Source organism: Cuculus canorus, chromosome 7, assembly GCF_017976375.1.
Source record: "Cuculus canorus isolate bCucCan1 chromosome 7, bCucCan1.pri, whole genome shotgun sequence".
NCBI classification, from domain to species: domain Eukaryota; kingdom Metazoa; phylum Chordata; class Aves; order Cuculiformes; family Cuculidae; genus Cuculus; species Cuculus canorus.
In genome coordinates this window covers 15,125,428-15,147,662 of record NC_071407.1, presented here as the reverse complement: position 1 = coordinate 15,147,662, position 22,235 = coordinate 15,125,428, and the positions used below count along the sequence as shown (strand labels likewise).

At 47.6% G+C, this 22,235-nt stretch overlaps 1 protein-coding gene across 2 annotated transcripts in view; it reads left to right on the top strand.

Annotated features, from left to right (window-relative positions):
* The window catches only part of HPSE2 (heparanase 2 (inactive)), a 111,619-nt gene that overhangs the window by 69,427 nt on the left and 19,957 nt on the right, over positions 1 to 22,235 (top strand). For both annotated transcript variants that reach the window (XM_054072038.1, XM_054072039.1), the window contains 3 exons: positions 4,092 to 4,265; positions 4,860 to 5,031; positions 15,776 to 15,823. In XM_054072038.1, coding sequence (XP_053928013.1) covers positions 4,092 to 4,265; positions 4,860 to 5,031; positions 15,776 to 15,823 — 394 coding nt within the window. The remainder of the gene's footprint in view (positions 1 to 4,091; positions 4,266 to 4,859; positions 5,032 to 15,775; positions 15,824 to 22,235) is intronic.

The following is a 22,235-nucleotide window of genomic DNA, read 5'->3' as shown; positions in this document are numbered from 1 at the left end:
GATGCCACAGAGTTAAGTGTCATCCATTTTTCAAATAACTTAAAATTTTAGCTGCATATAAAAAGGAGAAAAATGGGAAAGAATCCCAAAGAACCTATTTGTCCCATGAATGCCACCACCATTTGTGGCCTCACAGACACCTTCTTTTGCATTTCAAAATTGTTTGTCTCCCTCTGTGAGAGATCCATGCAAACAGCCAAAATTTTTAACTCCTGTGCAGAGCTTCAGCTGAGGGCAGGATTGTGAGCAGATCTTCACTGGCAGTCACCCAGCTGTGCATCGCTGGGCAGTATTCGCTCTCCAGATGTGTCCAAGCCTCTTCAACTGAGGATGTAAAAGGTTGAGAAAGCCCAAATATCTTATGATTTTTTTTTGTGCCAGGGCCATGGGGCCTCTGTCTCTGCCCGCTGGCTGCTTAATTCCAAACCCACCAAGGCAGCTGCCCATACCTGCTGAAACCTGCCAGCAAGTGCTGCCACTGGGTGTGAGGGAACAGAGCACATAGCTTTGCTACCTTGGTTAGCCTCGCTCCAGCTACACGAGCATTAGTAAGAGGTAGAAGCTGACTGTCAGCATCCTTGAACTTTTTTTTCCTTCTTTTTTGCCCCTCCTTTTTTTTCACTTTATTCCTTCTCCATGAGCTCAGTGGCACGTAAGCACTGAGTGTGTGCATCTCTGCACAGGGTGGAGGGGGAGAAGGGGCAGGAAGAACATCTTATAAATCCAGTTCTGCTCTATTAAGATTCATTCTGGTACAACAATGGCTTTTTCTATTGAAATGCTTTGCGAAAGCCTTGCCTAATGATCTGTTAGCTGGGGAAAGGTTAAATTCCTGGAAGATTTTCTGTGTTTGATGAAGAAAAAACAGTGCAATTATCCAGAATTCAAAGTGAATTTTACCCAGCTGTTAATAATACTGCAATTCTTCATGTTCCCATTACTGAGAAGTAATGTGGCTATCCCTAGCCATGGCAGTAAGATATTTATAGCATTCTCTTTTGGCCCTGTTTGTACTTATGGAGTGCTGGACATTACTTGAGGTCTTTTAAATATGTTTTTTTTTCATGCTTGAGCCACCCATGACAGTTCTCTTCTCATCTAACCACAACTGTCTGCAACAGAGATGTCCACTTTAAGGCAGTTGCTTCAGGAGGAATGCCCTTTAACCACTAACAGTTGGGCATCTTGTGCAAACTGGTTGTCAAGGCACTGCTAGAGTCAACGGAGAGGCTGATGTTCCAGATTCACATCATCCTTAAAGAGCTACCAAGGCTAAAGGACATAAATGGGCTTCATACCTGATGCTCTTGATACCAAGTATACCCATATTAACAATCTGGTTTGATGCAGAGATAGGTTTATAGGTAGTTATCTGCTCTTTCCAAACTCGTTGCAGTCTGCAGGTTGGTTTGTTTGCTGGGAGACCACTGGAAACCTACAAGAGCAACCTCTAGACATCTCTTGTGTTTCTCCTAGCTCGGTCTTCTGATCACTGAGGTTTCCAGCTCAGAAATTCATGACGTAGCATGAAATACACATGACATCTCTGTGTCCAGGCACACAGAAACAAAGTAAGTGTCATGGGGAAAATATAATTTCACAGTGACAGGCCCTGCACTGTGATAAACAAGTGGCTTGTTTCCTTTAGTGGATGCATGGAAAATCAGTTCCCAGTCCTCTGCAGAGGCTCTTAAACATGAACTACATCCCTTTCTGGAGTACTTAAGAATTACAACTAGTTTGTGCCAGTGAAAAGGTTCCTTTTCTAGCAGGGAAACCGCAGGTAATACCTTAGAATTTCTATCTTCATCTTGTCATTTAGGTGTCTATCTTATCCTCCTTATAGAAGTCTCATGTCAAGTGCAGTTTTTTCCTGGAGGTCTGAAGATTTATTAAGTAACTGTATCTGTCTCTAATTCACTAAACATCCAGAAAAACGGCTAATGTGCCTGAAACAGTGGAATGAGTACATTAGATTAATCTAATTCAGCTACTTTTCACTCAACAACCAGTAGCATTTGGAAAAAAGGTCATGAAAAGGATTAGGAATTTCTTTTCCACGTTTTTCCATTCTTGTCCTTTCCATGACTTTGCTGCATTCTATTAAATTTTAGCTATTCAGTTAGCTTATTTTCTTGACTCTCCTGAAAACACTGCTTTTAAAATAAATTTATTCTTCTCAGGCCTCGGATCTGGCTCCGTATTCACTGAGGCTTTCAGTGGCCAGGAAAGGTGACAGAATAAAGCAGACATCAGACTGTGAGCAGCTTATCCTGACTGGAGTGAGCAGCTCCTGTCTGTCACCATCTCATTTGCCCCTTGGTTCGGCAGTGTGGGCACAGGGAGTCTCGAAGCATTGCCCCTGGACTTAAAGCCATTCCCTGAGCATGCGGTCACCTCCTCTCCTTCTCCTTCAGCTCCCTTGGCCGTAGTGGTGTATACTATAACCTTAGTGCCGTAGCAAGTCTAATGTCTGTATTCTCCACTACTTTATACCCCTCTTTATTGGAAATGTGTAAAGAAACCCAGAGGAGGCTGCCCAGACCCTTCAGTTTAACAGCAAATTACTCGTAGCTACTCTTGGTGTGTGCATTTCTCACTGCACTTCAACCTAGATCAGGGTTAGATCGCTTTCTGGAGAGAATATCACGTGCAGTCATGTCAAAAGCCTTAAAAACCATCAAGGTATAAGACCTAAATGGCTTCTTTGCTGCCTGCAAGCCCTGCTCTCCTGTCAGTAGATTTCTTCAGCGTGATTTGTTCTTGACACATTCTTGTGGCTGTTGATCATCTCCTTATATTTTGTAAGTGCTGACAAGCAGCTTCATTATTTGTCCAACTATTTTTCTGGGACCTGAAGCCAGTCTGCTTACTCTGTAATTTCTCAGCACCTCCTTCCCCTTTTCTGAAAGCAGAGCCCTTGGTCTGCCCTTTCCAGCCTCCTGGAACCTCCCCATCCCTGGTGGCTACTCACAGTTAAGTGATTGCCTCTCCAAGCTGCTTCAGGAAGCTCGCTGAGTGTCCTGGGATGCAGTTCAACAGGCAGGGATGATTGAAAAAAAAAAAACCCCACCATTATCTAATTACTCTCTAACCAAATCTCCTCTTGCCGTTGCTTGAGTTTGTATCCTGTTAACACTGGCATCCTTATTAGCTTCATCAGGCATTATCTTCACCGGGCATTTGATTGCTTTTGAGTTTTTAGGGAAGCCTGAAGCAAAAAAGTAAAATGCATTAAGCACTGTGGCTCTCCCAGCAGTGCCCTGTGCTAGTGTCACTCCTCCCTGAATAGTGAGATCTTTCTTTGATCTCTACTTCTGCTGCTGGGTGGTGTTCCACTGCTCATCAAGGCCACAGCATGGCAAAGGAGATGCCAGCTGGGGAACTGTGAGGCCAGCAGGCAGGACGTGAATCCCACAAAGACCCCAACACCCTAGAAGGGCAACCCCAGCAGCAGGGTTTGGCCAGACTGCCACCAAGCAAGGAGCCTGCACTCTCTCTGAGCAAAATGGATGTCACAAAGCTCCTCTCTTTGTGTGTGGAGCAGAAGACATCTGTGTGTGTGTGTGGTGCACACCTTGGAGGCTCTACTTGATTAGTGCTGTGGTTTGATTACTGCACAAGGGGCTATGGGACCAAAGAGCAGACTGTGGTGACATGCAGGAGAGGTGGGCCATGAATTGGTAGCCCTGGGGTGGTGATCTCCTCCTCTGCTCCCCAGGTACTGCAGGGATCTGCTTTGAAAAAAGGTGCAAGACAGGGTAAGAACAGGAAAGGCTGAACTTTCCTTGCCAAGAACAGATGAAAAGAGATGTTATAAAGTCACCTGTCTCTGGTAACATGGCCCCTAGATCTGACACAGTAGTGGAAGGCATCCAAGTTTCATGCTGGAAGGAGATGAACCCACACCTGGAATCCTATCCTGGTTTCAAAGGTCAGGTGCATTTCTGCAGTTACAGATGTCACAGGGATGGCATTTGACCCTGGCTCATCCTACACAGAAGGCAAGGTCTGATGGACAACAGAGTCCTTTGAACCTCCCTGGAACTAGCTTTCGTTTGAATTACAAAGTGTTTTTTGTTTCTTCCCAGCCAGGTCTCTAGATAAACTCTATAACTTTGCTGACTGCTCTGGCCTTCACCTGATCTTTGCACTGAATGCTTTGCGCCGAAATCCCAACAACTCCTGGAACAGCTCCAATGCCCTCAGCCTGCTGAAGTATAGTGCCAGCAAGAAGTACAACATCTCCTGGGAGCTGGGCAATGGTGAGTGTGGGAACAGGAGAGCCACGGGAATGGAGCTGCTGTAGCAGAAAGGTTCTCCCTTTTGGAAGAGGATATATTTGCAGGTCCCAGGATGCTTTGCCAGTGTAGCTTCAGAGAGATTTAAAGTCCCCTGCTACAAGGCAGCATCATCCCTAACACACACCTGGCAGACCAGGCGTGTGGTTGTTAGCTGGACATTTCCATCAGCTGATATTAAGCACAAAAAATGTTTCTGTCCTGGCTGCTGGGCACAGCCGACCTCAGGGTGGCCAGACCAGCAGCTACAAGACCTGCAGACTTGTATGGTGGCTGCAGTTCCAGGAGAAGTGGGGGATTCCATGGGGACAGGAGCTTAGCACCAAGGTGTGGGTCCTTCACACGGCTAGAGGGGCACAAGAGGAGGTGCTGACACAGGAGAGTAAGCAATGGCCCTCATCCACTCCTTAGAGGCTCCTTCTGCTGCTCCGCAGAGCAAGCAGGCAGCTCTGCAGATCTCAAGCTGTGCGACAGCGTGTAAGCTGTGTGTCTCTCTCCGGAAGTGCGGATGAAGGAGCAGAGCTGGCAAGCCTTGCTTGTCTATTTTTATTTTCCCAGAGCCCAATAACTATCGGAACCTGATTGGCCGCTCAGTGAACGGCAGCCAGCTGGGGAAGGACTACATCCAGCTGAGAAGCCTTCTGCAGCTTATCCGTACTTATTCCAAAGCAAACCTCTATGGGCCAAACATTGGGAGGCCCAGAAAGAACGTCATTGCTCTCCTGGAAGGGTAAGTGGTGTTGCTTTGATCAAGAAGAGATCAGAAATCCCTCCTAAGACTGATGCCCTTTGCAGCAGGTAGACTTGCTCTTTGGCTTCCCAATGTCCAACAGCTGCCAGGACAGCAAGGCTCTGCGTCAGCACAGTACCAAGAGCTTTGGGACATGGTCATCTGTGCTGCTAAACTTATGCAGTGGTCTCTGGTGAGATTTTGGGTTGGGCTGATTAACAGTCTCCTAAGTATTCCCAGCGTTTCCCAACTATAGGCAGCCTGAGGTACCCGCCTCGTTGAGACATGAAGATAGTGATGGTAGATGCAGGCTCCTGCCTGCCTGAGGGCTGAAGGGACAGGAACTGGGTCCTGGCACCACTTATCAATGTAGGTATTGTCTCAGAGTCCTCCTGGACAAGTTACTTTGCTCTTCCTGTTTGGTGAGTTCTCCCTGTGCTTTCTCAATCTGTGCAGAGGAAGAACCTGTAGCAACTTCCTTCACTGGCTGAGCCCTCTGCTCCCTCCTAGGAGAACTGCCATATCTCTAGTTTGGGGAGGTCAGAGGTGGAGGAGCAATGGTGACAGTGAGGGACGCAGACACCTGGAGGTGACATTGGACAGCTACAGGAACCAGGGAGGTGTGGGAGCCTGCTGGCAGCAGGAATTGGGACTGTGCTGCTCGAAGACTGTGCAGCAGAGGGGAAATTCCCTGCAGGACTGTAAACAGAAACTCCAGTGCAGAGGGCTGGGCAGGGGGAGGTGTGGAAGGGATTCTGCTGGGAGCAAAGCTGGGTCTAGCATTCATTAACATCTGCATGAATGATCTGGCAGAAACAATAAACAGCACACTGATGCAGTCCCCAGCGAGGCAGGGAGGGAGCCAAGGCCAGATTCTCAGCTCTGTTGCAGCAGCACAAAGAAACCATAAAGCTGGTTCAACCAGCTGTGCCGCCAGCATCCCTCCTGGTGCTGAAAGTTGAGGAGCAGCCCCTGCATCCACACCATGACTGCCATTGATGCCACAGGAGCATATCATTTTCTGGAGCTCCTGTGCTCGGTATGGTGCAGTGAAAGCGGCAAGAGAGAGGGTTTTACAAAATGTTTTAGTAGCCTTGATCAGCGGGAAATCTATTAGCGCCAGGAGGAGCGGGCTGAGTAAGGAAAACAACAGGGATGAGAGCCAAGAAGCTCTTAGAGAAAAGGAAGTTCTACTGCTGTGTTTGCCCGTCGTGTGCTGCAGTCAAGTCCCAGGGAAGGCAGTTTGGAAGAGCTAAGTTGCACCGTCAGGGTGGTCCAGCAGCTCTGCATTGCTGGAGCTGTGTTCTGCCTGACAGTGACCCTGGGAGTGAGGCTATAGTATACAGTCTGATAGAGAGGGTGGCAGAAACATCATCTCAAATAAAAGGGAAGGCAGGTAAGAGCTAAGGTTTTAAAGCCCTGGTGATGGAATGGTGGGGCTCTCCAGACCCCCACACTCGTCTGAAAGAGTTGTAATGAGCATGCCTGCTCTCCAAGCAATACACTGTTTCTCTGCTGCCATCCTGCCTGTGAGGGTGATGCTGGTACACAGGCTCTCAAAGCGATCTCTCGCTCCCATAAGCTTCGTGTCCTGCACTTCAAACCCTGGTGTTTGCAGCTTCTGGTGGGCGGCACGTGCCTGCATGGCCTTACAGCCCATGGGGTCCTGTGAGACAAGGGCTGCTTTGTCTTTCCACATAAAGACCCCATTGTTACCAAGCAGGGCGTAAAGAGGAGGAACAAGTCTGATTACACAGAGACAAAGGGCTAAACACTCATTTGCAGCATTTGGCAGTGGAGTTGCAAAAGGACGAACAAATAAACCCCAATGCCTAAGCTGCTTGACAGCATGATCTTTATTCCTAGCTGCTCCCTCAGTTAGTGCTACCAAGAGCTCTGCCTTCTGCAGGAGCATCGCAGAACTGGTCAATGGGATGTGGCTCGGCATGTGCCTGGGGCTGTCACGGCCAGGACATGCCTCTCAGGATCCTGAGAGCCCCACACAGTCAGCAAGCAAGAGAGAGGAGAAGGTATTTAGGAAGATGTTCTCAATGGTATGCCAGCTGTCTGCCTTGCTGGACAACCGTCAGTGGTCTATATAGTGCTCACAGCAGGATGACGGCTCCAGAGTGAATAAAGTATGTGCAGTGAGTAGTCCCAACAGTGTGAAATCTGCAAAGATTTTCTCTTACTTTAAAAAATGTGATGAACAGTAGAAGTCAAACGGGTAAGAAGAGGTATTCCAAACTGAAGATTATTACTTAAATGCTAGATCAGGCTGGATGGGAGAGAAGAGACAGCCCAGAGCAGAAGATGGGATGGGTGGATTAGTCTGCCAGGTAAGCAGTGCTCTGTTACACAAAGTGAGGAAGCGGGTTCTCGTGGGGGAAGTGAGAGTTATGAGATGAAATGGAAAAGGAGAGCTTAGAGAGGCCTAGAGAATGATCTCCAACAGTAGAAGCTAGAGTTAGATATTTTCCAGGGAAAGCCTCTAGAGTTACCTGAGGTCCTGAAACACTCAGAGAAAAGTCTTATTATGAAGTCTTACCTAAAATTACTTTTTCGTATTGTATGCTTTGTGTTCCAAACATTGTAGTCTATTGTTTAACCATTATCTCAACCAAGCAGGCTAAACTTATTCGTTATGTTTAAACTTTGTCCTGCTGTAATAGTAGTGTGAACATGAATTGAGTATTGCTCTCTGCTGTGCAGCAGGCTCTGTCCATCTCACTGGTGAGAGGTGGACTCCTCCAGAACCATTCTGACCAAATCCTAGGGCCTTTACCTCCAGAACAGGGTGGGACTGAACCCCTCCTGGGGTGCCCACCTTTCTCTGGGGCCTGCTGGAGAGGCCAAGTGATAAGAACACGTTTGCCACATGTAGGGGTGTGTGCATGCTGTCCCAATGCCAAGGCTGTCCTTAGACAAGTGACGCTGAGCTGTGTGAGGTGAAACCTATGCACTGCCTTTTGATGGAAGTAGGATATGGTGAGAATTGGAGAAAGCCTGTCCTGAAACATGTCAGTACAGGCTTTACACACCCATCACTGCTGAGTCATGGCTCTTGAGGTCTTGCAGCACCCTGCACAGTTCAGTGGCTCAGAGCAACCAGGGAGCATATCAGTCACTCTGGGCTGGGTAGTCCTGGAGGCTGGAGCACTGCTGCTGATATATAAGGACAGGCTCTGCAGTGATGGAGCATTGCTCTGGGGCCTGCTGTGCGGGAGGCTAGAAGTGATGTCTTGTGAATGCACAGGTGCAAGAGGGAATTTCTCCAGGCACAACCAACAGTTGAGTTTGATGAGGTGTTAATTAGACCATTCATGCAGCCTGAGCTGTTGGAGAGCAGACCACGTTAGCTACCTACTGTGTCTTTGGGTACAAGAATCCCAGAACTGCTCAGAATTTGCTTGGGGGAAAAAAATGTGGGATTCTAAGGAATTAGCATAGATTTAAACAGCAGATCAGAAATCAGACACAAAGATTAATGTATGCCTGAATCACACGTTCAGTGCTGGAAGAGAAGAAACACAAGGGAAAACTATTACGAAGAAGAGATGCAAACATGCGTTAAAGCTCAGAACATTTGGTACAAGACTTAAGCCAGCATGTCTGGGCAGATTTGGCTAAGGAGTCTCATGGCCTGTTATTCCTCACCTGGTGTAGCCTAGTTTTTGCCACTGGACACTCACAAGCATCTAGTTGCTACCTCCACCACAGTGGGAGCTGCAGTGACAGGAGGACAAAAGCTGGCAGGCGCTTGCATCATTCTAGGCTGGCTGCTGTGGATGTCCTGTGGCCACTTTGGTTCCTGAGCCTGCTGAAGTCACCAGAGAGGCGAGTCTTTCTTGTCTGGAGCTATAGCCTTTCCCTACCTCCTCATGCCCCCGTTCCGAGCTATCAGACCTGCTGCCTTCTCAGCTTTCTGTCTGCCCTTTTCCCAGTCTCCTTGGCTGTTGCTGTCTCCATTGCATGTCCACCCACTGGTCACAGAGCCAGGCACCTCCAGCCAAGTGGCAGCAGAAGGCAAGGAAGTTCCCACATATCAATCCTCATTTTGCAAGGCACAAGAGTTGCTCATCCTTCATGATTTTGCTTCCTCCTACTCTTGTTTTTTTGTGCCTGCAGAGAGTTAACCACCCATCTGAGTGACTTTGGCTCATTTTAGTGTTGATGTCATTCCACAGTGCTCTGAAAGGAGCCTATAAAGGTGAGGAAGCTCATTTGTCGGTGGCTATGAAGCCCTTTCTTCCTGCCAGCTGTGGACATGGCAGAGTTGGGAGGGGCAATGGAGGTGATGTATTGATTATCTGTGGGCAGCCCAGGCAGGGGACAGGCTAAAACCTGTCCCAGTCCCCAGCCCTGCTCTGTGCATCCACAAGTCAACCCTAGGCAGCTTGTTGATTGGGCTGATGATCTGTGCATCTCATAAAATTCTCCAAGCCTAGGTCCCTGTGTTGGTGCTTATGTGGTAGAGAACAATGTTAGCTTATAGCTCATGAAATGTCATAGGCTGTATGCTTCAGGTCCAACGCAGCCAGAGGCCAAAAGCAAAATCAAGGTGATAAAAATGAGAGAGTCTGTGGTAATGTTTCTATGATGACTGCTTATGGCTTTCATCCATGCCTTCATGAGGACAAAGATGGCTGTGGTTGTCTGAGCAGGTCAGCCCATGTCAGTGGGTCCAAGCATTGCTTTTTATCTGCAGCCTCTTCTGGAGTAGCAGCCAAAGGCAGTGTGGGAAAAGAGCTTGTTTGTTTCAATTCAAGTAGGGAAAAGAAGCAGCAACTCTGGGGTGAGCCTGGAGTGCTCAGTATCCAGCAGAGGGAAGCACTGTTGGGTGGGTTTGAGGAAGAAACATGAAGCGCTCCGTTTTTTGGAAGCTCTGTTTTGACTGACTTGCTTTAGAAAGTAAATCTTTTCTGTATTGGCCTAAGGCTTTTTAGTGATGCTGCAGAGGCAAGTGTGTCTCAGTCAGCACAGCCAGAAAGTTCACCTTTATGCAAGCTACCACAAGTTTTGTCACACAAGGCGTACAAAAACACTGAATAGGTCCAGAGCAAGAATTTTGTGCAAAGAAATCAAGCCACAGGACGAGCAACATTAAACGAACGATGCAAAGGGAGGAGGTCATTGCAGTATGCTCTGGTAGAATTTAACTTACGAGTTAATTTAACTCATAAATACATTGAAACGTGGTGTGAAGGATGTGATGGACCATTTTGTGATTAGTTGTATAACAGGGCCGAGGATCTGAGATGTAAACAAAGGATTTAGCTCTTTCAGGAGGAAAGGGTTAAAATAGTTCTTGTTGCAGCAAATCTGGATGGCTGGAATGACAAAATCACAGACACCAGTACAGGAAGAACAATGTCTGGTAATTTTCTGGTAAGAAAAGATACAGATGAGATTATGCCACTGTATAAGTACATAGTGTACTTTCATCATGATTGCTTTCTACAATCTTAGTTATTTCATCTCAGAAGAGTAATAGAACCAGGACAGTTCCAGGGAAAGGAGCTGAGAATATGCAGAAGTATGTGATGTCTTCTACATAAGAAGAGATTAAATAGGCTATACCTCTTCAGCTTAGAAAAGAGACAACTCAGAGGCAGTGTTATCAAGGCCCATAAGCATATGAATGGGGTGTTTTTCCCCAGCGTGCAGAAAGCAATTTGGAAGGAAGCTTTGGGAAGAAGAAGGAAGCTTTTTCACATGGGATGGTATTGCATTGAAGAAGTCATTGTCACAAGATGTTGTGGCGGCTAAGGGGGATGTGTTCAGAAAGGAACTGAACAAATCAATGAGGGGAAAAAGCCTCAGTGGTAATGTGACATCATGGTCCAAATACAACCTCCGGAGTCCCTGGAGTGCCGATTACCGAGGCTGAGTGGGGCAGTCTAGGACATAAAGTCCTCTTTGCTGGAAGGCTTGTGCAGCCTTAATGTAGATCAGATTGGCCAAAAAAAGGGAAAACTGAGCAGAGAGATAATACAATATAGCACCAGATTTATATATAATCCCCATCAGGTTTTGCTCCAGCATGAAATCCTTGTCTGAAATCTACGGGTCAAAGTCTTTACAGCAGCTGACATGAGTTGGGTCCAGAACCTGTCTCTGCTGCTGCAGATATTTGTGCTTCTGGAGCCTGAAAACATTAATAAGTGAACCCTGTCCTTAGTCTCCTTCACCAACCAGTTCTGACCCAAGATAAGACTATTTCTGCTCATCACCGTTGGCTCTGAGGGCAGAGTGATGCAACCTGGCTCTAGGGATGCACTGCAGGATCACAGGTAGGCCACTATTGCTCCTACATTTGGGGCTAAGATGGGAGCAGTTTGCTTTTGTAGTACTCAAGTGAGTAACAGATTAAATAACGCATTTGTGAAATCCAGCACCCAGGAGCCAGACAATGATGCTACCCCATTTGGGAGCCTGTGCAATGATAACTTGCCTCCTTGTGGAGCTACATTCTTTGTTACAGGGTTACTTTTTTAATATTTAAAGGATGACAATCGGCAATTACCTGTATGGGGAAGTGATTTCCAGATGCAGATGGCTTTTTAATGTATCAGGAATAAGCCTAGGAAGTTCCAGTGGCTGGAAGCTGAGGTCAGACACATTCAGATGAGAAATAACATACTTGGAGGCTAATTAACCGTGGGAGCAATTTGCTTGAGGTTGCAGTAAGTGCTCCATGACTGGCAAGTATCAATCAGGACAAGAGATCTGTTTCAGAGGTGTGCCCACACTCAAGTGAAAGTTACAGTTGTGGGAGATGTGGCTATGGGAGAGGTCAAGTTTGAGCTGTGGTTTCACATTATAGAGTTGTCACTACTATCTTGTGGTGATGCAGCCCTCCTGCCCCACTCTACCACATTTGGTTCGTGACCTGTGAGGTGCTGTCCCGTATTGTGCCAGTATTACCATTTCTAGGACAGCACTGTGAGCTGGTTTGGGTGACTGAGCAATGTTAAATAACATTGTTCTCAGCACTTGTTTAAAAGCAAGCTCAAGCCTCACTTCTAGATCAATGTAAGGGCCCACAAGTAGTAATGTTGGCATGCATATGGGCAACTGCAAGGATAAGGAGGTGGATATATCACAGCTCAGTGGCTTTGTCTCATCCTCAGTATCACAAACTCCTTGCCTGAGGTTCCTATTCCTCTATGTGCCTCTGATGAGTTCTGTTTTCCCACCTGGAGATGCTGCCCTGGTAGTTTTGGAGGACTTCTACATTTGCCCAAATTCCTGATGTGTAGAAGTCCAGCCAGGGATAGTGCACAGCGGCTGGCACCCATCTGAATTACAAGGCATCACTATAGCAGTTGCCCACATTGCCTGCACAGCACGGGCTGAGCTTGCCTTACTGCTTCTGGGGAGCAATTTACTGCACATGCGCTGCACTGTCGATTGATGCTCACAGAGAAAGGCCAATATGCAGGAAAATGGCAGATTTACTGCACCAGCCCATCTGTGCAGCACATGTGCAGGGATCTGAGCCCTTCCGGAAGCATCTGGTTTGCTCTGCCTACACCATGCTGCACACATGGACATCATGCAGTCCAGGAAATCCCAGACAAAAATGCACCAGTGCTGGTCATTTGGACCGTATGGATCTTCACTGGCCTCAAAGTCTGTGGTCTGAGCAGCACAGGTGCCACAGGAATAAAGGGATTAGTAACACCTGTGTTGTTACAGTGAGGATATTCGGATACCACTGCATCTCCACCTGCTGTGGGCTTTGATCTCTTGCTCATGCAGTACCACTTCTTGGCTGTTGAGCTGCTCTAGGTTCTCTTTGGAGGGTAGGGACCGTTGCTGAAGTCATCTGGGGTTCTCCAGGCACAACTACACTATTAAGGCAGGACTTGGAAGTGTTACCAGGAGCTTCTGAACTTCATCCTGCAGAAATCTCAAAGGAAGGAAAGGAAGGAAGGAAAGGAAGGAAGGAAAGGAAGGAAGGAAAGGAAGGAAGGAAAGGAAGGAAGGAAAGGAAGGAAGGAAGGGAAGGAAGGAAAGGAAGGAAGGAAGGAAGGAAGGAAGGAAGGAAGGAAGGAAGGAAGGAAGGAAGGAAGGAAGGAAGGAAGGAAGGAAGGAAGGAAGGAAGAAAGAAAGAAAGATTTGAGCTAGGTATGCATCTTTTATAGGAAAATTTGAAAATTAGCAGAACTAACTGATTTATTTCACTCTTATGAAAACAGAAGAGAAACACTAAGCAAGCCAGAGACTTTTCATCTTGCATTTTGCTCTGCACTGCACTGCCTGGGTGATGCATGGGTCCTAGAACAACATTTTCTCAAGAGCTTTTTAACAGGTCAATTAAATTCCTAGAGTCATGAGAGATGGGACATGTGGATGTCCTGCTTCTGCTGCTGCAGGGATATTAAAGGCTATGCCAAGGGTTTGCTTTGCTTTTCAGTCCCTGCTCAAAGACTGGTATAGAGGGTGCATTTGCAGCAGGGATGTTGGCACTGTGGAAGTGGCGAGGAAAATGGGAGAGCTTATTCCTCTGAGCTGAGTCTGCACATGGTTTTGGACTGTGAGTGAGGAGTGCCAAGGTGAGCCTCAAAAGGTGATTTAGTGAAGTCCAGGATGGTTTATTTTGTGGCCAGAACATAAAGTATTTGAGGTTAGAAAACAAGCTGGGCAAATCTTCAAACTCAATTGCAATATATTGATCATCAAACTCAGTACAGATTGTGCTCATAATTTCAGCTTAGAGTTCATTAGTTCACTCCTGTACACTCCTGTGCATTACACTTTAGGCAGTAGTCCCTATATCAAGCATTTAAAACCTAGGAGTTGGGGGTTTTGATCCCTTTGGCATATTTCTGCCATACTTCTCTTTTGTAGAACAGCAGCCTCTCCACAGCAATATTTGCAAGATTCCCTTTTCCTTTTGAGACAGATGAGCTGTGTGAGTTCTGTGGAATTTGCACCTCACTGAGGCTGGTGCAGCTGGTCTCCTCACCCTGCTCAGCTGGGGAGAAAGCAGTCCCAAACTACGTCCCTGGCACTGGCCTGTCTCTCAAGAGAAATGTAAAACATTTGGGAAAGGTGAGCCTGGGAACTGAAGCTCACAGTACTGCTAGGCAGGAGAATCAGAGATGCATCAGTGCTATGGGTTTTTACAGCATGTTATTGTTTTTCCATTTCTAATTGTATCCCTTCCCTCTCTGTCTGCAGGGATTTATTACTGCTGCCTTTGCCAGTGTCCTCTTATGCTTCACAGAGTCCAGCTGCCCTTTTGTCCCAGTCTATAATTGACCATCGTCATTAATTTAAAGTCAGAATGATTGTTTCTGAGCTATATTTAGCCTGAAGTTTGCTGCTCTTGTTTCAGAACTGATTAGAAGCTCCTGTGCCAGAAAGCTTGCTGCTAAAATGTCACAACTCTCCTCACAAACCTTCCCTCTCTTTCCCCACCCTGAATCATGGGCTGTCCTGTGGGAGCTGGGGTTGCAAGACCCAGCACCAGTCACCCCTGTGTCCCAAAGGAGTCAGGACAGCTGTGTCATGCCTGTTGTGTTCCCAGGATCCCTATACATCATCAAAGAGCAGCCTGAGACAATACAGTATTGATTTCTTTCTCATCACATTCCCTTGCTTGATCCTGTCATGTGCATGCATTATCACTTCCAAAATGCATCAGCTACACAGTGCGTGTTATACTATTGAATAGAAAAGTGTCCTTGCCCAGTTGGTGTGTGCCTTTCTATGGTTTCATGTCAGTACCCCTAAAGCATCAGAATATAGTTACTGTTGGGCTTCCTTGTGGGAGCTGTGATTTTCCAAGGTGCAGTTTTGATTACAAGACCAGGGAGTCAGGGAGGGGGCATCTTGGAGGGCAACAAGATTGTGCTAGAGGCTGCTGCTGCCATGATTGCCTTTGGTCCCCATGATTTGGTCCCCATTGGTCCCCACATGCTTTGGTGTTGGCATTGGCAGCGTAAGCAGATACACCTGTGTAGCCTCAAGTCTGACTCAAACAGGAACTGTCTGGAAGAGGTGTATTTTCTTGGGTCACAAGCCCTCAGGAGACTAATGCATGTATATAACTCGCTGTAACCTTGTGCATGGAAGTGCTGTGGTTAGTCATAGGAATGGGACAAACCAAAAGTGCACCCGGGTCAGAATCCCATCAGTTTGCTAGCAGCCAATGCCGAAGACCATCAGAAAGACAGAAGCACGTAGCAGTATTTGTCTAGCCTTTCCTAGGGGTTTCCTGAGCTGGACATGGCATGTTTACATCTAATAGCTTTGCTGTTTTTTATTTCCATTTTCTTCTGCTTTCCCAGCCCTTGCTTGAATACTGGCAAAGGGTTCCTCACCTTAAACACGTGGAGTGAGTAAGTGTCTCCTTTTAAGATAGGCATTTAAAACTTTTCCTTTAATCGCTGTTGGGAGTTGTTGCAGTCATAGAACTAAATACATACCACAGGACCTTGTTGCTGAAATGCTGTTGTGCTCTGAAAGCTGACCCTTCCTGCCCCAAAATGATGCTCAGAGCTCTTCTGCCAGCTGGATTTTACTCCATTGTTCTCAGCTCTGCTTGCCACAAGCATTTATATTAGGTACAATTTATTCCTTCTATTTAAGGATGCAAAGGTTTCATTAGAAAGGGTTTATGAGAGTGGTGACGGCCTTTGGTATCTTGTGATGTAGGATGGGCATAGGTTGTTTTAGAATTTTCCCTGTGACAACATTAGGCTTATATGGTTTCTTCTTCTGTTTCCTGTAGGTTCATGAAAGTGGCTGGCAGCACGGTGGATGCTGTTACCTGGCAACAGTAGGTATTCGCCATTCCTTCTACTTTCCAACACTAATTGCAGTGATCAGATGATGCTGGGAGCAGAGCTGATGTGCTGTCTGGGTGTGAAGGGGGGCAGATGTGTGACAGCCACTTCCTCTGTCCTCCTGCTGCATTTAAATAGGTGAGAGAGGCTCTGTCCCTCCCTCTGGAGCCTCTTGAACAAACAGAGGAGAGAATGCATTAACCTTTACCACTGCAGCTGAGACAGAGGCTAAAAAAACAACTGCCTGCATGCCTGGCCTGCTTGATTGCTGGAAACAAAGCCTGCGCTGGACCGCTGAGACCCCAGAGACAGGTGGGAGCACAGGCAGCTCCAGTGGTGACCTGGGTGGAGATGACAGGGGAGTAAAAGCCACGTGTGACAGATGTAAGGGACAATTTGAAAGCCCTTTTCCTTTCACCCCAATCACTGTCTTCCCTGGACTGCTGGCCTGAAGCTGAGCTGGTTTGGCTTGGAGGAGGGAGAGGCAGCTTAGTCTGATGGTAGATGTGTAATGCCTCAGACTCCACTTTGTTTTGTAAGGATCTCAGATGTCTGTAGACACACCACTGTCCTACACTGCAGATGGAGCCCCAGGAGCAGATGTGAATGGAGAGGAGGTGAATATCCAAGACCCAAGCCCAGCTGGGGCTGCCAGAGAAATGCCAATACCTGATTTCCCCTGGTTCCTACACGTGCTGCAGTCCAGAAGAGGCAAAGCAAGCTCAAGCTGTAGCACTGACTGTTACAAGCACAAATTAGGAGAAAGGTTTTCTTATTTTAGGGGAAATCTACAGATATCTTTTTCCTCCTATTATTTCCAACTGCCTCCAACCGTGGAGAAAGGCAGGCTCCACAGCAGGCTGTGGCGCTCTGCAGTGTGGGAGTACAAATGCCAGTGCAAAGGTGAGCATGCAAGATCAAGTTGATAAAAAAAGGATTTGTGGGGCAGGCAGGACTCTCTCCTGCCATACAAAGAACACTTCAGAGACAGGCATTCACTGGAGCAAAAAGTATGATGACACCCCTCTGTTCCCAGAAAAAGTGGATTTGCTCTGATGCTGGGTTAAACTTCCCACACGGTGCACTGGCCTTGAGCAAGGGGGCCAGGATCTCAGGTCCAAGGTGGGCTTTGTGTGTGCTGCCCACAAGGCTTGTGCCCCAAACTGGTCCTCTGGATCAACCCTTTGTGGCGTGCTCAGGTTGCTTTGCTGAAGTGTAGCAGCGTAGTTTGTAAATCCCATCTCTTGTAAAGCCCACCTGGAGACCTGCTTTTAAGAAGAGCTTGGTGGGTTTTAAGACATGAGATTTTCCTGCAAATGTTCCTAGAGTCTCTGTGTTTGTGTGTTAACCTTGGAGCCTCCTGCAGAAGCAACTGTTGACTTCTCAGAGTGGTTTATAGTGCCAGCATCCAGAAAATCCCGATCCTCTGGGAGCTTAGCTTGCCACACTGCTGCAGTGTTGCTTGCTTGGGTGTTTGTTTCCTGCAGCTTCCTTGCCAGGCAGCAGCAACTTGGTGCAATGAGAGCAGTGGGGTAGCAGAGCATTTGGAGTAGGATTCGTGTTACTTACGGGCTCATGCTGTGCAATGATGATCTATGTCTCAGCTGGGAGTTTGCTTTTCGTGATTACATGATGTGCTGATCACATTTACTTAGGCCAGGAATTCACTTTCTGCAACGGGGCTTGGTCACTGGGCCAAGAACTTAGAGGTGATGAAGGAACAAACTTCCAGGCTTCAGATAATGGAGTTTCATCCTGGTGTGCAGGGAGTTTGCCCACATGGCTGCTTTGAAACCTTTTCTTATGGAATCAGTGCAAAGTGCTTGGCAGCTTTAGTGCTGAGCAGCCGTGACGAAGCAGCATCCTGTGAGCAGAAGGGATGGTGCAGCTCCCCAAAAGGGTCAACAGAGCTGAGACACTGCTTGCTGACCCATATCCACTGCAGCATAGGCACCGCTTCTTGCCCAGCCCAGGTTTGCAGCTCTGGAGATTGCACCCATATCCATTCGCAAGGACTGGCAATGGCCACAGCTCTGACCTGGGCTTCTGTACTGTTTATGAATAAATGTCAAAACAGTGTCTCATGCCTCTGCTCCAAATAGCAAAACAAAACAAAACAAGTTCCTTTGTATCCAAGAAGAAAATTATTAGCAGGAAACCAAACTGCTGTCTGACTTGAAGTATGAACATTTCTGTTCCAAACCCTAACCTTCTCCTGGGATATCCATTATAAATTTGTCAAATCTGTTATACCTTTGAAAAGGCTGTGCTCAATCCAGAAGGGGAATTGAAAGGGAATACATTGCAGGGATCCCTATTCTCTGTGTGAAAATAGAATCTCTCTGAAATATAGCTGACAGAAAAGCGACACTGGGTGGAACTAAGCAACCTCGCCAGCCTTTCTGAGTGTGGTTTCACTTACATATGTAACACAGCATGTGTGCCTCCTCTTCAGAAGTAATGTGTTGCTGGAGAGGGATGTGTGAATAGCTTCAAAATGCTCAGGGAATTTCCACTAAAGGAGGGTGTGGCAGGTGGGACTGACAGTGGCTCCCAGAGTTTTGGCATCTCCCTGACTGTTTACTTCGTTTGTTGTGTTTGGTTATGAGTAAATGCTTATTTTATTGTGCATGGATTTATCTTTGGATGTGGACTTAACAGTGCTCAGAAGCCTCCCCACAGCCATCTCAGCACTGGCATCCTTGCACACAGTGAAGATTCATTGCCCACTTAAACCTGCAGCCATGCCCAGGACTGTCCTCAGGAGTGCTCTCTCAGGCTCTGTGGCTGGTTTTCCATCCAAAGTGTTGTGCAAAACTCCAAGATTTGCATATTTAAAGCGTAAATCTTTATGCAATGCTGCCTCTGAGTTACAAATCCCTATTAATTACAGGGAAAGTAAACGTTTGCGACTTCAAAGCCAGTGGGCATCTAATCCTTTTGGTTCCTTGGAGAAAGCCAGATTATCTTCCAAGATGGAAAGTCATCTGTCCTATGTGGCAAACCAGAGAAGCCAGGCACATGGGCATGTAGAGAATGCTGCTTAAAATGCTTTTACTGGGCTTGGTTTGGGTGACATCTCTTCTGGCTTAGACGTGTTGAGTGTGCAGGCAGAGTTGCTCATGAGGCAGTAATTGCAGGAGGCAGATTTCCCAAGGGTGCTGGGGTAGTGTTGTCCATCAGGCACGCCACCACCAGCCCCACCACCACCAGCCCTCCGATGTATATACGAAGGGAATATATTTGGGCTTGCATGAGCTTGCCGTGAGTGCTCAGAGAGTAGTGTATTCTGAGATTGTGCCTGGAGGAAGGGGCTGCATGAAGGAATCACTGGTCCACGTCCACCTGTAAATAAACCTGGCCAAGACACAGCTTCTCCAACTGACTTACCATGCTCTGCACTGTCTATGGAGGGCACAGTCACTGGCAGCATCATGACCCTGGCCACCAGCAAGAGTCCCAGGCAATGCCAGGGCATAGCTGGGGAGATGGCATGGGCCAGAGATGGCTCCCACTAGCAGAACAGACAGAGGGGCAAAGGAATATAGAGCATGGATATAAGTTGTACCTTTAGCGCCAGAGAGTAGCCCTTGATCATTCTTCTTTATCAGCACATTTCTTAGTCTTTGCTTGGTGGAAGCACGTTGCATCCTGCCTCTCCTCTCCGAGGGGAGCCGTGAGGCTGCATGTGTCCTGTGCTGCAGACGGGGGCTCTGCCCTCTCCTCAGGAAGATGCTCAGGGGTGGCGTTACCTCTGTCAGAAGAGGTATCTGGGTTTCACAGCTGCAGTGGCAGCGGGGTGTCACGCTGATGGCAGGGGTCTGCCCCACTTGGCATCCCCAGCAGGCGGGTGCCCTAATTCCTAGCAGACTCTCCCTGTAGCAGCAGGCAACAAAGTAGATCCGGAAATTCCTGAGCTTTGGGAAGTGGGCTTTAATATAATTAACTGCAACAGAAGAAGAGGTCAGATAATAGGGGCAAAGGTTTCTCTTTAAAATGAAAGGGGAAGTAAATGAAAACAGCTGCCCAGGAGCCACTGCCTTCATTAAATATAGGATGATGCTTGTGGTCCCACACAGCAGATTGTGGATCTTTCCAGAAAACCATTTTAAAGGCAGCACAAGTCCCAGGTGACAGGATAGAGTGTGTAGCCCCAGGTTCGCCTGAGTGCCCAGGTGCCTGACACTGCCCTTCTCTGGGAGCGCTGTGTGCACCCTGGCTTTGCAGACTGCCCAAGAATCATAGAATCACAGAATGGTTTGGGTTGGAAGGAATCCTAAAGATCATTCAGTTCCACCGCCCCTGCTGCTCAAGGCCCCATCCAACCTGGCCTTGGACACTTCCAGGAGCAGCCACAGCTTCTCTGGGCAGCCTGTGCCAGTGCCTCATCACCCTCATCATGAAGAATTTCTTCGTAATGTCTAATCTAAGTCTTCTCCCTTCCAATTTAAAGTCATTCCCTCTGTCCCATCACTACATGCCCTTGTAAAATGCCCTTCCTCAGCTTTCTTGTAGAACAAGGGCATTTGTGTCTGCCGGCTATGCTCAGCCCTGTCTCAGAAGAACCTTTGGTAGCAGCTTTTTGGTATACTGTCCCCAGGTCTTGTATTTGTGTCCTAAGTCTGATGCTGCAGTTCTAACCAGGAATGGGGCCAGGAACTGGGGCGGTGCATTTCCTTGCACTGGCACAAATCCATGCCCAGCCCTCTGTGGAGTCCTCACCTGTGCCATGCTCTGGTCTGGCCACATTTGGAATGATACAAATCAACTCACTTTACAACTCACTTTGCAAAGTGTACTGATCCCATTGTGGGGTTTTAGGGCTTATTCAAATGGAGGGTTTAGAAATGAGGTAATGTAAATGGAAGAACTGGCCTTAGCTTTGTATGGTATAATAGGGTACCCAAAAGTGTCTGTACATGGCCTCTCCTCTGAGACGTGTCTCTCATGCAGGATTTAGTGGCTGGCTCTTCTCAAGTTCCTGCAGATTGTCTGTCTAAAGAGACAGTGGCATCAAACCTGGGGACACAATGAGTCAGCTCTGCACATAACTGCCCATATCTGTTCTCTCCTGTAGTTCTCTCACAGCATGGTCTGTGCCCACAGTGAGCATGATGGTATCTCCTAGCCTTCGGGGCCAGTTCTGGTGCTGCATCATATCCAGAGCCCACTGGAAGACCTGTCAGCCTGTGCTAGAGACAAACAGCTTGTCCATGAACTACATGTCCTCTGCCTCTGCAGAGTTGTGGCTGCCAGAGACCCCTGCCCATGTTGAGGAGAGTCTGTCCGTTCGTCTCCTCTGGAACTCAGACATCACCAGCACGGGGAGAGGAGAATGTGGATGCTGCAGCTCCTGAGGCTGCCTCAGCCTGGCTGCCTGTGCACCAGCGCTGCTGCCTGGGGAGGGACTTGTCACCAGTGGAGCTCTCTGCAGCTGCTGCTGGCTTTTTTGGAGGTTGGAAAGTTGTTACTATTGGAGTTGTTGTTTTGCTTTAAAGTCAAGTGCACTGAGTCATTGTAAATATCAGCAAAGCTGCAGCCTTTGCCCCAGGGAATAATCCACGCCTAACCAGTGCTTCTCCTACTTTAAAGGCCTGTCAGTTGTTTGCGTTTTGCAGATTGCTGTGCTGCCTTTACTGACAGTTAAAGTTCTCAAAAGGAAGTGCCCAAATATCAACGGTGAAGCTGGAAACAGCTCACCCATTCCCGAGCAGCCTGGTATCAGTGAAGACCTCAGTGCCCCTCTTCTCCTCACGAGCCTTGTGTGACTGGTGCCATTTCCCCTCTTCCCCATTTTGGGGAGGTTAAGAGTACCTGTTAGTGTCCAAGCACTTTGCAGGCAGATCTGCAATAGATCCTTGTCCATCTTACAGAAGTTTGTAATTGTCTTCATGCTCTGCTTAAATTCTCAAAGCCAAGGTGCTGCCCTCCTCACTCCACCCGGAGACATGCAACCCACAAGATTTCCTGATACTGAAGCAGATTTTTGCCTTACATCTACCACTGTAATGGTAGATGACACTCCCCATTTCTCTGGGTTATTACTTAAAATGTCAAAAAATGTGACTGTGGCACTGTCCTGGGACATTTCTCTTCCCTGCAAGGTCTTAGCTGTGCTCAGCACAACAGCACCTTCCCAGACTGTCTCCTCCACATGGTTCCCGGGAGGGTAGAGCCTCCTCTGAGGCTGCTTCTGGAGAGGTGTTCCTCTCCATTGGCACTCTGGGCACACCTTGTACTTGGATGAGGCAATGAGGAGATACAAGCCTTCCTTTGCTTTCGGAGTTTTTCTTCTGGGGCCATATCAGCTTGTGCAGACAAGCTGAAACCTGCAGAAAGCCTGCTGTGTTGGAGGGGCCATATGCGGACTGAGGTCTCTTTAACTCCATCTTTTCCCAGTCAATG